We start from the raw sequence: 14,131 nt of genomic DNA on the forward strand, positions 1-14,131 counted from the left end.
ACCGAGCAACGTCAGCATGGCCAAATTAATATTTAACAGAAAAGCCATCTCACCAATCAAATTGAAGATGGTCTCATTAATATTAAGAAGCACCGCCTTCCGTTGATTAGATGCCTTGCTTCGATTGGGTGAACGTCCTCTCTAATTAATATTCATAAGATGAGGCCTCGCCATAGTAGGATTTTTTTTGTTTGTTTTATCCCGCATATTCCAAACAGCGGAAACGTGTGTCATTTGGCTTTAACCTCCACAAATAAACAATTATGAGGCGAATAATATATTTGTCAAGAACGCATATAAGAATTTAATATAGCCTACTAACGTTACTTATTTAAAACCGAGTTCGCACAGCTGTGTTTTTTGACCGGTCATGTGACTGAATCCAGCGGAACTAGCGGAGAGGATCCACAGGCTCAGTTTTATAGGGACGTCTCAAAGAAAACACCCCAACGACTGTTGTGATTAACCCATTGTTCCCTTATGTTTACACTGTAATTTACGCTGAGATCTCAACACTTGAGGAACACCATAACATCAAATATTTTATTATTCCGTTTTTCAGTATATAATTACTTTTATAGAATAAAGTGATTGGCAGACCAAAAAAAAAAAAAAAAAAAAGAGAGAGACCAACGATTGTAAAACGTATTTATTTTACCAAAAGTTATTTCTATAAAGGCCATAGATTGAAAGATCAATACAAGTCTATGCAAACAATCTCTTTAAAAAAAAAAAAAGTAAATAAATCAACATCTGGGTACAAACATTTTAGTGCTCATTATGAAAATGAAAACTTAATAAAGTTACGTGATTGTTAAATGCATGTGAACTAAGCACTTTTTTTTTGTTTTTGTGTGCAAATTTATGTTATGGTTTATATAGTAACTTTTATAACCCTATTAATTCCCTTCTCATGTAAAAATCAATTTCTATGCACTGTAGACAAATGTTTATAACGTTCCTTTAAAAGACAAGCAGCATTCTGTAGGTGTCAACATGTCAAAGTTAGCAAGAAACAATTAAAAAAAATTTTTTGGCAAACAACCACCTTTGATTTCTTTAAACATAATTGTATTTCAGTCATGAAATAAAAAATGATTTTACTGCTGGTGTGGTATATAAAATAAACCAAGAAATTCACTAATGAAAGATGATTATATTTCCAGCAGATGCAAATAATAACAACAACAGCAACAATAATATATCTCAAATATATAAAATTGTAAAGACTGCAAAATTTAAACATCACATTCTTTAGTCAAGATAAAAATGTGTTAAAAAAATATACCACATTCTTAAAGCATCTGTGTCTGGAGCTGCAGCAAATAAGGGTCACATATATAAAACTTCTCTAGGTCTCACTTTTTGGGCCCTAATCCAAGTGTTATGTTGAACTCCTACATGAGTATGTGTTCAAACACTGTCTGAAATGTGTTTCATATTTAACTTTTAGGAGTTGTTCTATGAGAACAATCTGAAATGTCAAATTAATCTCGGTGCAACGGGGTTCGTCCTGATGGAGGAGTAAGAACCGATATGCTTGATGAGATTGGGTTCAACGCTGTGTGACTTCTCACCTGGCCTCGATCTGGCTATCTTGTACAGCACCGTGTCTTTTGCATTTCCCTGAGCGCAGACGGTCTGGTCCAGGTATTCGGCGGCTCGAATGGAGGCGTTACCTGGATAGAGCATAGCAGGGGTGCAGCATTCAGTGGCAGGACACACAGCGTACAGCTGAGGCGAAAGCCGTCTGACCTCTAGGAGATAGTGCCTCCCTGCCAGCTCAGCCACGGCCATTACATAGAGAGCCAGAAAGAGAAAATGAGGAAGTGAGAAGGTAAAAGAAAGAGGTGTACAGTGAGCTAACAAAAGGAGGAGGATCGTAGCCCCAAACAGGCCGAGACCCATCCATTCTAGAATGCGATAAGGCTCTGGATTCCAGTATCTCTGCAGACGTTCTGGATGGTAGAGCTTTATGTATAAAGTATTAAGTGCAAATCTCCGCGAGAGTAAGCTTTTAACGGACGGGAAAAAACCAGTCAACGGAAGTGCGTCATCCTCCAGGACAACAACATTTTTTGGCCTCATCAGGTCCCATCCTTTGCGCAGGCAGAAAACATAATCTCTTTTCTCCTTCTCGAAGATGTTGGTCACATCTCTGATCTGCCACCTTTCATCAAGAGAACGTCTAACAACCAAAAACTGTTTCTCCAGAAGCAAAGCATCCTCATTTGAAGTGGGACTGCTTTCGACATCACAGAGCATGACCTCAGCACATGGTTTATCGCCACACGCTTTGAGGAGCGATTTGAGCTGTTGTGCCACCTGTAACAGGTAGTGATAGTCCCTCCCCTCTGATCTTCTGGCTGTCACCACAGTGACTAGGAGATCCGGATTCTTGGCAAGTGTTTCCAACGGGTCCTTCAGGCTTTTCGTAGAGGCTGCTGCTTCCCAGAAACGCAGGGCCTCCTGGCCTCTGTCGTAGCTTTCCTGTAGTGCTGCATCACTTAGTGAATCAAGATAAACAGTCTTTAAAAAATAATATGAGTAAAGTAGACGATGACAGCATATAGGCAGAATCACTCCAAAGGTTAAAATGCACAAAAGCAGCCCTTGAGCTACTGGGCTTGACCAACGAAAGTGTTTGCTTGTACAAGTCCTCCATCGAGGCATCTGTGTTTGTTTAAACTGTGATCACAATTCACTTCTGTGGCAGTTCAGACAGTGCTGAGGTGACGGATATGTTGCACAGGTGGAACCAGATTTGCGCTGATGTGCAGTAAAAGTCGTGTCATATACAAGCTTATAAATTTAGAGAGCCTTCTCGAGATAATTCCATATATGTATCTGTAGACAAGAGTGATATACAGAGTCATACTCTCATTCTTATTGTAAATAAAACATTAAATATTACTAAAAACATTCTAGGTCATTAATACATTTCTTTAAATAAAATATATATATATTCAATGTAAAACAGTGTAAAAGTTTCATATATACATGAGACACTCTAAAGACATTTTTGTGGAATGCCGCTTCTTTCTGTGCAAAAAACTCGTAGAAAGTATGAAAAACGATATGCATGAGCTTACTGCATAAAGAAAACAAACCCGGAAGAAATGACCCGTTAAGTGAAATAATAATGAATTCAACAAAGCATTATTGTTTTATGAAAACTATTTCAGCATTATTAAAAATATTTCAGCATTCCTACCAGAATGTGAATGTTGAGCACGAACAGCAGCCGAGACTGAACAACGCGCCAAACATCACGCTTTGACCAGTGTAAAACAGTTCCAAACATCAACAGTTAACGTTACGGCGTTTCCGTATTACCGTAACACACGGACCAAATGCGCATTGTATTCACAATGCAATGTTATGCGTTTCTTACCCGGTAGAACACTGAGTGCATCCAGGGAGATGCACTCATAAAGCGGAATCAGCGATTGAGCTCGCATTTAACGAATTTTAGGACGCTTTTGTCTCACAGGGGACAGACGCAATTAAAATATAGTCAACGACTGTGATTGGTGCATCTTAGCCAGCGCTAAGTAAAGTATCAGAAACCACGTGATAACGACATCAAGCGATGTAATTACAAGATCAGACACTAGATAGCAGTGTGTAGTTAAAGACTGTCTGCCGTAGATGCGTGGAGAGATTTTTGGTATTGATGGTAGACCAGAAGGTTGAAGGAAGGTAATCTGTACAGTTGTGCAATAAGTAAAGGGGAACAAACAAGTTTTGTCGTTGATTGTCTTGTAAATCAGCAGACCATCAAATGTAAGCTAAGTTACAGTCTGTGTTTCTCCTAATTTTTAAAAATGTTTTCATTTGTCTTAACATCATTAACAGTGAATGGGATCGAGCTTTAACATTAAGCATCTAAATAAGCATAACAAAAATTATCTACTCAAAACTTAGAAAACGTTTCAGGGAAAGGTTGACACATCTGAAAAACTGGGTGTGCCACATTTACTGTCAGATTAATGTGCAAAAAAAACACCAAGACTGTGTATTACTAACGTTACAGAACAGAACAGACTGGGCTGATATAGCCTGTAAAAATATATAACATCTCTAATTACGTAGTCAGAATGAAAAGGTGCATTTCTTTATTAAAGTTCATGTGGAGATGGCGAGTGCAGCGTCGCATTCGGCAACTTTATCTTTTCAGCCGACACTGACTGAGAAGAAATCACTAGTTTATTAACAAATAATTAAAATGTTTTCTTTTCCCTTTCCCCCAACAGATTCATAATCATTAGCCTACTTTTGCCATTGCAAGTTTTATACGTGTGCTTGAGCGCGGAATAGGCTATACGCCTATATATTAAAGGACGGTTAGTAGCCTGGGTTATTATATTAATCAATTTACGTGTGACTAGTGAAATCTTTAGTCGGGGACAGGCCTACTTGGCACAAGGAACCGATCCATTTTTAAAATAAAATTCGAAAAGTGCGCCTGCTAATCATGTCACGTTATATTGCAATGCACGAGTTATGAATGCGTAATAAGTCAAATGTTTTTATTTTATTTCATTTCTTATGGGTGCTATGGCAGTGCTTTGGTCTTTCTTGGGGGTGCTGAAGCATCTGCTCGCCCCTCCTTAGCGCCGCCCATGTTTATTACGATTAAAAAAATAATAATTCTGAAACTGTTTTTAGGTGTGCCAGCTGCCACTGTGGGTGGCACCGGCACACCCTGGCACACCCGTGGCTACGCCCCTGCTGTAGCCTATCATAATTATTTTTACATATACCCTCCTGGGACCCAATCATATTTACATACAGTCGTATAATCTGAAGAGGACATTATATTTTAGCGAATTTCTTGTCATGGTTTTAAGTCTGGATGTCCTGTAAAGAGCACATTCAGGGCTTTTAGGCTGATGATACACTTGGGCACTTTCCCACTGAGAATGGGTATTAAATTTCTATCTGGATACTTTAGATTGGTTGTGGGCCCTGTGTCTCACCTGGTTGCCCGTTGATGGCAACATTAACCAAACTTGCCAAGCAACATTGCTCAAAAAGTTGCCCCATCGTCAGCCTCAGCGATACCAAATGTTTGGAAGTTTCATTGTCATGTAAATCAGACTAATTTTCAAATTGTTTGTAGTATGTGAATATCTCAGGACAGGGTTTTCAAAGCAGAATACGACTTTCTGTTGTGAGACATGCATCAATTACATTCATGTCCACTGATGAGGACACAAGGATATACTTCACTATTTAGGATATAATGGCATTTTAGGATATATTGACTAGAAAAAGAAATTATATAGCCTATTAATGTTTCTGTGAAAAATGGGATTTTAATGAAAATGTTGCTAAGCTATTACTCTCATTTTTATACTTATTTTTTCATTACATGTTGCCCAAAGAACACATTAATATGCAAATTAGAGACGATTGTTACATACATTGAGTATAATAGCAAAACCCATTTTTGGCCATGTTTACACACATACTGTGTAAAGTAAAATAGTACATCAAATCATTCTTTAATATCTTTCACACCATGGTTGACAATCTATGAAACTAAATCCCGAGTCACACCCTGACACGCACCATAGTCACCTGTGTTAGTTAAACACAATGAAATCTACCCCACCCGTATAACCAGACTGACTTCTCATCAACTGTACTCTTAGGGAAAATGAAAAAATAAAACATATTTTCCATTATGTTTTATTATTGCCTATAGTCTTACAAAATGCCACAAGATGCATGGTCACATTAATAGGGCAAATTAGGAAGTAGATTTTTTTTTTTTTAAATTTTTAAATCTACTAGTCTAGCAAGTAAATAAAAGAGCAGCCCACAGTTGGAGCGAGTAAACTGGGTGGGTCTTCATGGAATGCATCAAGATGAACAGGTCTGTCCAGCACTCTGTCAGCCTCTTTAATAAAGCACATCCTCAGCACATCTGCACATTCACTCTACCTGTGCAGAGAGGACACTCAGGTGTGCACACATGGCAACCAATACAGGACAAATGAGCTACCTGCCCCGCGGAGCGGCAATATTCAGCACCATACCCGACATCTTCTACCTTCCAGAGCTTGTGAGTTGATTTTAATTAATTGATTACTTTACTGATTACATTATGAAACAAAAAATTCTTATGCAATTTATTTATTGTAAGTTCGGTCACACTTTATATTAGGTGGCCTTAATTACTATGTACTTACATCAATTATTGTGTTCATATTGTATTGCAAAACACTTTTGCTGCTATTGAGGTGGGATACGGGTAAGGTTAGGGACAGGTTTGGTGGTATGGGTAGGTTTAAGAGTGTGTTAAGGTGTAAGGGATGGGTCAACAGTGTAATTATAAATGTAATTACAGAAATTAATTACATATGTAATTACATAAAGGTATTATTAACAATATAAGTACAATGTAAGAACATGTATGTACACAATAAGCGCATTGTATCAAATGATTAATTTAAATGTAAGTACATAGTAGTTAAGGCCACCTAATATAAAGTGGGACCAAAGAAAAACATTAAAAAATGCAATTAAGACCCATAAAATGTTGTGTTCATCCAAGTGTGTTCATCCAAAGATTATATTGTTAAGCCTATTTAAAGTGATTTGATTCATAACTTAAGTAAATACATACTGTACTGTGTGTGTGTGTGTATATATTAATTGTCAGAAAATGTCATTTTTTATTCTATTTTATTTTAATGTCATTGTTTTCTCTTATATCCAATGTTTTGAGTTTGATATTGATTCAATATTTCAGGAAGAGTTTGATTTGTAAAGATCTTTATAGGGGAATAAGAGTTCTGTAGTAATTTATTTTATTCATTTGAATATACATTTTCCTGTACAACTATCTGCAAGCTCTGTAACTCCAGGAATAAAGAGGGATTCTTTAAGTGAAACTTACTTTCTTTCATTTTGCTCATTTCTCAGGTCTTTGGCGGTCTGGTATTGAGCCTGGTAGCATCTACGGAGCTCATTCCTAACAACCCCATGGCATACGTTATTTCTGTGACAATTTTCTGTTTTCTCATGACATTCCTCTGGTTGCTGATCTTTGCCTGTGGGTCTCATAATAACAGAAGCGCTTGGGCAAGTGCGGTGAGTTCATAATCTCTCTTTGTCTATTCTCTTTCCACTTCAACTGTTTTTCTTTCTCTCCTCATGAAGACACAAAACACATTTTCTTATATATCTTAATTTTCTCTCTGCAGGATGTAGCATACCATGGATTTGCAGCACTCCTCTATCTCAGTGCTTCTGTGTTACTAGCTTTCATAACAGCCACTTTTGGGTCTATATCAGTTGTCACAGACACACTTTTTTACAAGCTGGAAGTAGCTGCCGTGGTAAGTCCCTATAGCTAAAAATCAAAAATCATTCAAAGTCTATAAAGCACTGTTTTACCTGTTAAACGCAAATACAATAAGAATATATTAGTGAAGTCTGTAAACAAAAAGGCATTCAGCTTTACTTTTGATACACTGGAGATTCTGAATTATCTTGAATATGTAAATTATTAAACATAGGCCCAACAAAGGCCATTTTAAAATAGCAGCTGCACATTTTATTTGTTGAAGTTTCGATTGACTATTTATCTCTTTATCTCTTTAATTTCAGGTGTTTTCCTTTTTAACCACTTCACTGTATGTCATCCACACAATTTTCTCAGCCATCAGATGGAAATCCTTCTAAAACGTCTCCCCTCAACCTGCATTACTCATCTGACACCAAATATAATTGTTGAACTGCATCTTTAAGCAATGTTATGACGTTTACTCAAACAAATGGCATTTAACATTTAGTGCATCAATAATAATTCATGTGATAAATTGACATTCCAGTCTTTTCATTTTCTCCTATAAATTGTATTTTTTTAAAACAACCTTTTGCTAATATTTTTTTTGGAAGCTATTTTTGCCTAAGATGTAAATTATTGTAATTATGTCTAGCCTAATAAAGAAAAAATAAACAATCTGTGGAGTATAATTTCTTGGTGTGGCACTGGATACATAAATGTCCCCAGAGCTTGATTGTAAACCAGCAAATCAGCCTTTACGTTTGAATATAAGGATGGTAAGATCTTCTGAAACTAATTAGCTACTTTTACAACATTTTACATAAATGTACCATAAAACTAGATATTTACATAAACTTTTCGCAATAGACGTGTTGTGGCTGGATGCTTTCGGAGTGGTCTTTATTATGATAATATTCATTTCATGCACTTGGATTAGTATTAAGTTTGTTTTCATGTTTGTTGTAGTCTGTTTATTTTGGTGTGTCCCTTAAAGCATTTTCTGTTCCTTAAAGGATGGAAGGTAGTGTGTCTGTTTTCGGCTTTTATCTGACTTTCTTGCTTATCTAGATCTGGTTTAGCCTGTTCTTAAAACGTTTGGAATGAAGTATGGGTTAGGGTAGGACACACAGCAGAGTGAGCGTTCACACATGTCTGGGACAGGGAACATTGAGGTGTGCTGTAAGGTGTGATGTCAGGGAACTGTATCAAATATTTAATTTATGAGTGCTGGACAGGTGGGGAATGACTCCAAGAATCCAGATGCATTATACTGTAAGATGCTTACTTCTATATATATGGAGGCCCCTAAAGCCAAACCTAAAAATGTATTTAAGTGTCATCTGCTTTAAGAAAGCACAAGCGTACAAAAAAACTTTTTGTTTGTTTGTTTGTTTTAAATAATAAGCTTATATTTTATACATTAAGTGGCTTAAAGGGCTATTTCACACACGCACACACACACACACACACACAAAAAAGAAAGAAAATTTACCTCATATCCTCATGTTGCTCCAACCAAACACATACAACTTTCATTTGTCCGTGAAGGAAAATGCTGGAATTTTAGTTCGAATGAAAGATTCGGCTACTGTTTACTTTCACTGTATGAAAAGAAAGAAAGAAAAGAAATATCGTTTTGTAACAATGTTAGTAAAAATATACATAAATATATGTTTCTTGATTACTTTGAAACATGTTCTTGCATTGTAAACCACATTTGATTATTATTCTAATAATAATAATAATATTTTGGGATATTTAACCGATCTAAATTTATTAATTTGTTTTTATTCTTTTGCCTTAATAATAATACTACTACTACAGCTCACTATTCACAAAACAATAGCCACTAGAGTGTGCTGTGCATAACTCTCTATTACAGCCACAACCAAGAATATAAGCCTTTCTGAGTGAAACTTTTCCTCTCCTTCCATCTCTTTACCTTCTCAGCCACTGCATCCATAGATCTTCCTATGGTGTTTGTGGAATGATGAAGAGCTTTCTAAATTGATGTTCTCTCATCACGTTCAGTTCTTATTCAGTGATGCTGACCACACTGCACAAGAGCATATAGAGGTGCATCTCAATAAATTAGAATGTTGTGGAAAAGTTCATTTATTTCAGTAATTCAACTCAAATTATGAAGCTCGTGTATTAAATAAATTCAATGCACACAGACTGAAGTAGTTTATATCTTTGGTTCTTTTAATTGTGATGATTTTGGCTCACATTTAACAAAAACCCACCAATTCACTATCTCAACAAATATGGTGACATGCCAATCAGCTAATCAACTCAAAACACCTGCGAAGGTTTCCTGAGCCTTTCAAAATGGTCTCTCAGTTTGGTTCACTAGGCTACACAATCATGGGGAAGACTGCTGATCTGACAGTTGTCCAGAAGACAATCATTGACACCCTTCACAAGGAGGGTAAGCCACAAACATTCATTCACAGAGTGCTGTATCCAAGCATGTTAACAGGAAGTTGACTGGAAGGAAAAAGATGCACAACCAACCGAGAACAGCAGCCTTATGAGGATTGTCAAGCAAAATCGATTCAAGAATTTGGGTGAACTTCACAAGGAATGGACTGAGGCTGGGGTCAAGGCATCAAGAGCCACCACACACAGACGTGTCAAGGAATTTGGCTACAGTTGTCGTATTCCTCTTGTTAAGCCACTCCTGAACCACAGACAACATCGGAGGCGTCTTACCTGGGCTAAGTAGAAGAAGAACTGGACTGTTGCCCAGTGGTCCAAAGTCCTCTTTTCAGATGAGAGCAAGTTTTGTTTTTCATTTGGAAACCAAGGTCCTAGAGTCTGGAGGAAGGGTGGAGAAGCTCATAGACCAAGTTGCTTGAAGTCCAGTGTTAAGTTTCCACAGTCTGTGATGATTTGGGGTGCAATGTCATCTGCTGGTGTTGGTCCATTGTGTTTTTTGAAAACCAAAGTCACTGCACCCGTTTACCAAGAAATTGTGGAGCACTTCATGCTTCCTTCTGCTGACCAGCTTTTTAAAGATGCTGATTTCATTTCCCAGCAGGATTTGGCACCTGCCCACACTGCCAAAAGCACCAAAAGTTGGTTAAATGACCATGGTGTTGGTGTGCTTGACTGGCCAGCAAACTCACCAGACCTGAACCCCACAGAGAATCTATGGGGTATTGTCAAGAGGAAAATGAGAAACAAGAGACCAAAAAATGCAGATGAGCTGAAGGCCACTGTCAAAGAAACCTGGGCTTCCATACCACCTCAGCAGTGCCACAAACTGATCACCTCCATGCCACGCCGAATTGAGGCAGTAATTAAAGCAAAAGGAGCCTGAAATTACTGAATTACTGAAATAAATGAACTTTTCCAAGACATTCTAATTTATTGAGATGCACCTGTATATGGCTGAGAAAGCAGATGAACTGAGAGGTGTGAGTGTCCCTGTAATCTCACTGATACCTCAGAGGCTGATCCTCAGTCACCCAGCCCTTGACGTTTTCAAACCGTGGTTAAAAATAGTTGATCTAGTGGAACTTCAACAAGGACTCCAGATGTATCCCTAGCTTTAATCAGACATGTGGACATTTTCTGGCTAGTACATAGTGGGAATATTTTAATCTGAAGAACATTGTTCATTGCATTGTACAGAACATCAACACTTTAGTAAAACATTTAGTCTTGATTTTCATCATGACTACTGTAAAATTAAACGATTTAAATTAATTTAAGTTTTTTTATTTGTTTGTTTTTTTTGCAGGTATGCTAGACTTCAAAATTCACATTCCCTGCTATTGGTTGAAGTATTAATATGCGTCATAGATGTTATGAGAGAACTCGATTTTGAGCTCTTTTTAGAGCAGTGGTTCTCTTGGGTTGAAGTGTAGTCAGACAAAGGAAATCAAGAGGTAGAAAACTGCCTCTGACTCACCTCAGTATTAGTACAAGAAGCGCATGTGTTTTCCAGCCTAAGGGGGCCCTTCTATTTCTTCAAGAATCGTTTCTGTTTTATTATAAAAACATAATAATCTACAGCGGCAATGAAGGCCTTTTTAATTATATCTTTTGGAAGCAGACTTTACCTTTAGGAGCTGTAAACAAAGTGCTGAGTTTGGATTTCTTTAAAAATAAAAGTACAAAGAAATACAAAGATACAGAGGCTCTGAAAATGAAACCAAACCACTATACACTTGAATGCTCACAAATGCTGCATTATTTGATCAGTAGTAATATCAAATAAATAGTTTTCTATTTTAATATATTTTAAATTGTTAAAATACCTGTGATGGCAAAGTCTTCAGTGTCACATGATCCTTCAGAAATCATTCTAATATACTGATTTAAGATTCTCTGGTTGGTGAGCAAATCAGCATATTAGAATGATTTCTGAAGGATCATGTGACACTGAAGACTGGAGTAATGAAGCTGAAAATTTAGCTTTGATCACAGGAATAAATGACATTTTAAAATATATTCAAATAGAAAGCAGTTATTTTAAATAGTTAACATATTTCACAATGCTTTTGCTGTATTTTGGATCAAATAAATGCAGGCTTGGTGATGGCGAGCAGAAGAGAATTCTTTAAAAAACCTTAAAAATCTTACCGTTCAAAAACTTTTGACTGATAGTGTACATACATACAGAACATTTCCAACAGAAATTTAGACAGTTTTCTGTTCATGAAATTATGCAAATATTCTACTTACAAAATGTATCTATGAATTAACTCTACTCTGGTTGTCTTCCTACAAATCCTCTCAGTCACAGAAATTCTTGCTGCTCCTAAGAGTCCATCTCAGATGATTAATCTTCCACAAGCCAAATGTACAGCTGCAGTTTCTGTCATTTTCGACCGCCGGTGAAGTACTGAAATCTTCTACCATCATCTTGTGTGAAGTAAGAGTGACATAAAAGAGATTTTCATATTTAACTGACCTATTTTCTAACATTAGACAAGCTTTTTAGAAATATCACATTATATTTTCCTGTTATAAGCTATCAACCAAATGTTTTTCTCTCTCTTTTGAAGATCTAGGCCCCTCCAGAGGCGGCAAGAAAGCAGAAAACATACATCTCAGAGGCAAAAAAAAAAAAATGGTCCCATATTTGCCAAAACTAGATCAAAGTTCTATACCAGTTGTCAAAGACATAAGATCTGGCTCATATATAACGGAATTTCATAACTACTGCGCTTGTATTTTTCCTTATCCAAGTGTCACTATGAGTTTCAGGATGGAAGTTCACTTATGTAACAAAAACATCATATAAGGACACTTCAACTGGAATGAAAAACATTCGGATGAGAGATAAAGGAATGGAGCGCATGTTTGTGACAGCTGTGTGCTGTATGCATATTGCTGTCCTATGCTGGCGATGACTACGTCAGCCACAGAGGAAGGATAATAATACTTAATCTAACAAACTTCCGAGTTATTTAATGGCTCATAAGAGGATGATTCATAACTGCTGTTTTCAGCAAATATGAAGAAATTTCTTAAAATTACAATTTTTAAGGGTGCTGACAGCTGAGTTAATCGCAGATTAAGGTCTATGGTCTCTAGACACTTTGCAAGTTAATCACTTCATATGTTCTTATACATGAGACTGTGTAGGTTATGGCATAGCAGGACTCATCATGAATCAGCACTGGGTACCTTCAGGCTGTTTGAAATGGGCCATTGACTGGGTGACGTTTCTGGAAAACAGTCATACATCTCAGATAAGATCTATGGATACATCATGAAAAACACCAAAGACGTGGGAACGTGCCATATGCTGGCAGCACAAATGTGGCATCAACATTACGGAAAGATGATCGAGGAGATATGATAGGAAAGACTATACTTACAAGTTGTCTTCTCTTTGTTTGTAGTACGTAATATGAGCTTTGATAAGTTCAGCCTTATCGCTGGCACAAGCAGTTCATTTGTAATGCTTTTCTTTGTTGACAGGCATAAGGCCTGTTTTGGGGTCATTATCAAAATATGTCTCTTGACTTTTCAGTCATGAAAAAGAATCTCCATGTAAAAGTTTATTTAAAAACGATATGAAATAGTTTGAAATACATTGACAAGTGTCTAAAACCTCCTTAACTACATATTTACAGTTTATTTACCATTAATTTATTCAGATTGTTGTCCAGGGTTAAGCCTTAGTGTAAATTCAGCAATTTAGCAAAAATAAATAGATTAAAAAAATAATTAATATAAATAAATAAAATAATTAATATAAATAATTAAAATAATTAATATAAATAAACAAAATTATAGATTTTTTATTTATTTATTTTTGTTACTGATTTTTATTAAAGCTACAAACTTGTATTTTGAAAGTTCACAATGTGGTAAATACAAAAGTTCTTCAAAAGTTAAATTTGCATAAACTGATTTGAACAATTAAACCATGTTAAAATAGTTACTTTACCTTTCATTTGGATTATTTAAACAAGTCATTGATATTATATTGATTCATTTTAATGTGAAAGACATTAACTGAAAACCAAATGAATGCTGTAATGTATTGATTTAATAGTTTGATTAGTGATATGTATTAATTTTTATGAGAATTTGTCACTGCTTTTGGCTGTTACAGCTTAATTTGTAATATAAAAGAAAACAATGAATAAAAGTCTAATTGCCTTGTAATAATGTCAAAATGTACATAAATGCATCACTTTTAAAGAGAGAAAAATGAATTTAGAATATCAACATTATTTGGGAATTACCCTTTTTCTGGATCCTAGATTCACAATACTTTCCCTCTATAGACTGATTGTGTGATAAAATTAGCAACAAAGTACTTGCCTAAGTGCATTTTAACACTTGATTGTGATAAAGGGC

At 36.1% G+C, this 14,131-nt stretch overlaps 2 protein-coding genes across 3 annotated transcripts; one reads left to right on the plus strand and one right to left on the minus strand.

Annotated features, from left to right (window-relative positions):
• Positions 1-634: 634 nt before the first annotated feature.
• On the minus strand, positions 635-3,513 carry pgap4 (post-GPI attachment to proteins GalNAc transferase 4). 2 transcript variants are annotated; one of them, XM_058791708.1, is made up of 2 exons: positions 3,395-3,513; positions 635-2,847 (listed from the first exon to the last, which is right to left on the minus strand). In XM_058791708.1, exon 2 carries the CDS (start codon positions 2,671-2,673, stop codon positions 1,483-1,485), a length of 1,191 nt encoding a protein of 396 aa, XP_058647691.1. In that variant the 5' UTR covers positions 2,674-2,847; positions 3,395-3,513; the 3' UTR covers positions 635-1,482. The 2 variants fall into 2 exon arrangements, with proteins under 2 accessions (XP_058647691.1, XP_058647690.1); XM_058791707.1 differs by lacking the exon at positions 3,395-3,513 and adding an exon at positions 3,215-3,368.
• A 254-nt stretch (positions 3,514-3,767) lies between these two features.
• Positions 3,768-7,978, plus strand: LOC131549487 (myelin and lymphocyte protein-like). Its single transcript, XM_058791710.1, has 5 exons — positions 3,768-3,786; positions 5,961-6,073; positions 6,937-7,104; positions 7,218-7,352; positions 7,624-7,978. The coding sequence occupies exons 2-5, from the start codon at positions 5,984-5,986 to the stop codon at positions 7,696-7,698; spliced, it is 468 nt and encodes a 155-aa protein (XP_058647693.1). The 5' UTR covers positions 3,768-3,786; positions 5,961-5,983; the 3' UTR covers positions 7,699-7,978.
• The last annotated feature ends 6,153 nt before the right edge of the window (positions 7,979-14,131 follow it).

The sequence above is a fragment of the Onychostoma macrolepis genome, chromosome 11, assembly GCF_012432095.1.
Source record: "Onychostoma macrolepis isolate SWU-2019 chromosome 11, ASM1243209v1, whole genome shotgun sequence".
In the NCBI taxonomy this organism is placed as follows: Eukaryota; Metazoa; Chordata; class Actinopteri; order Cypriniformes; family Cyprinidae; genus Onychostoma; species Onychostoma macrolepis.

What these genes read in the sequence shown, in the direction of transcription:
- pgap4 (XM_058791708.1), bottom strand. Translation starts at nt 2,673, where the DNA reads ATGCCTCGATGGAGGACTTGTACAAGCAAACACTTTCGTTGGTCAAGC.
- LOC131549487 (XM_058791710.1), top strand. Translation starts at nt 5,984, where the DNA reads ATGGCAACCAATACAGGACAAATGAGCTACCTGCCCCGCGGAGCGGCA. An exon ending in TCTTCTACCTTCCAGAGCTT is followed by an intron (nt 6,074 to 6,936) that starts GTGAGTTGATTT and finishes CTCATTTCTCAG; the next exon opens with GTCTTTGGCGGTCTGGTATT. An exon ending in AGCTGGAAGTAGCTGCCGTG is followed by an intron (nt 7,353 to 7,623) that starts GTAAGTCCCTAT and finishes CTTTAATTTCAG; the next exon opens with GTGTTTTCCTTTTTAACCAC.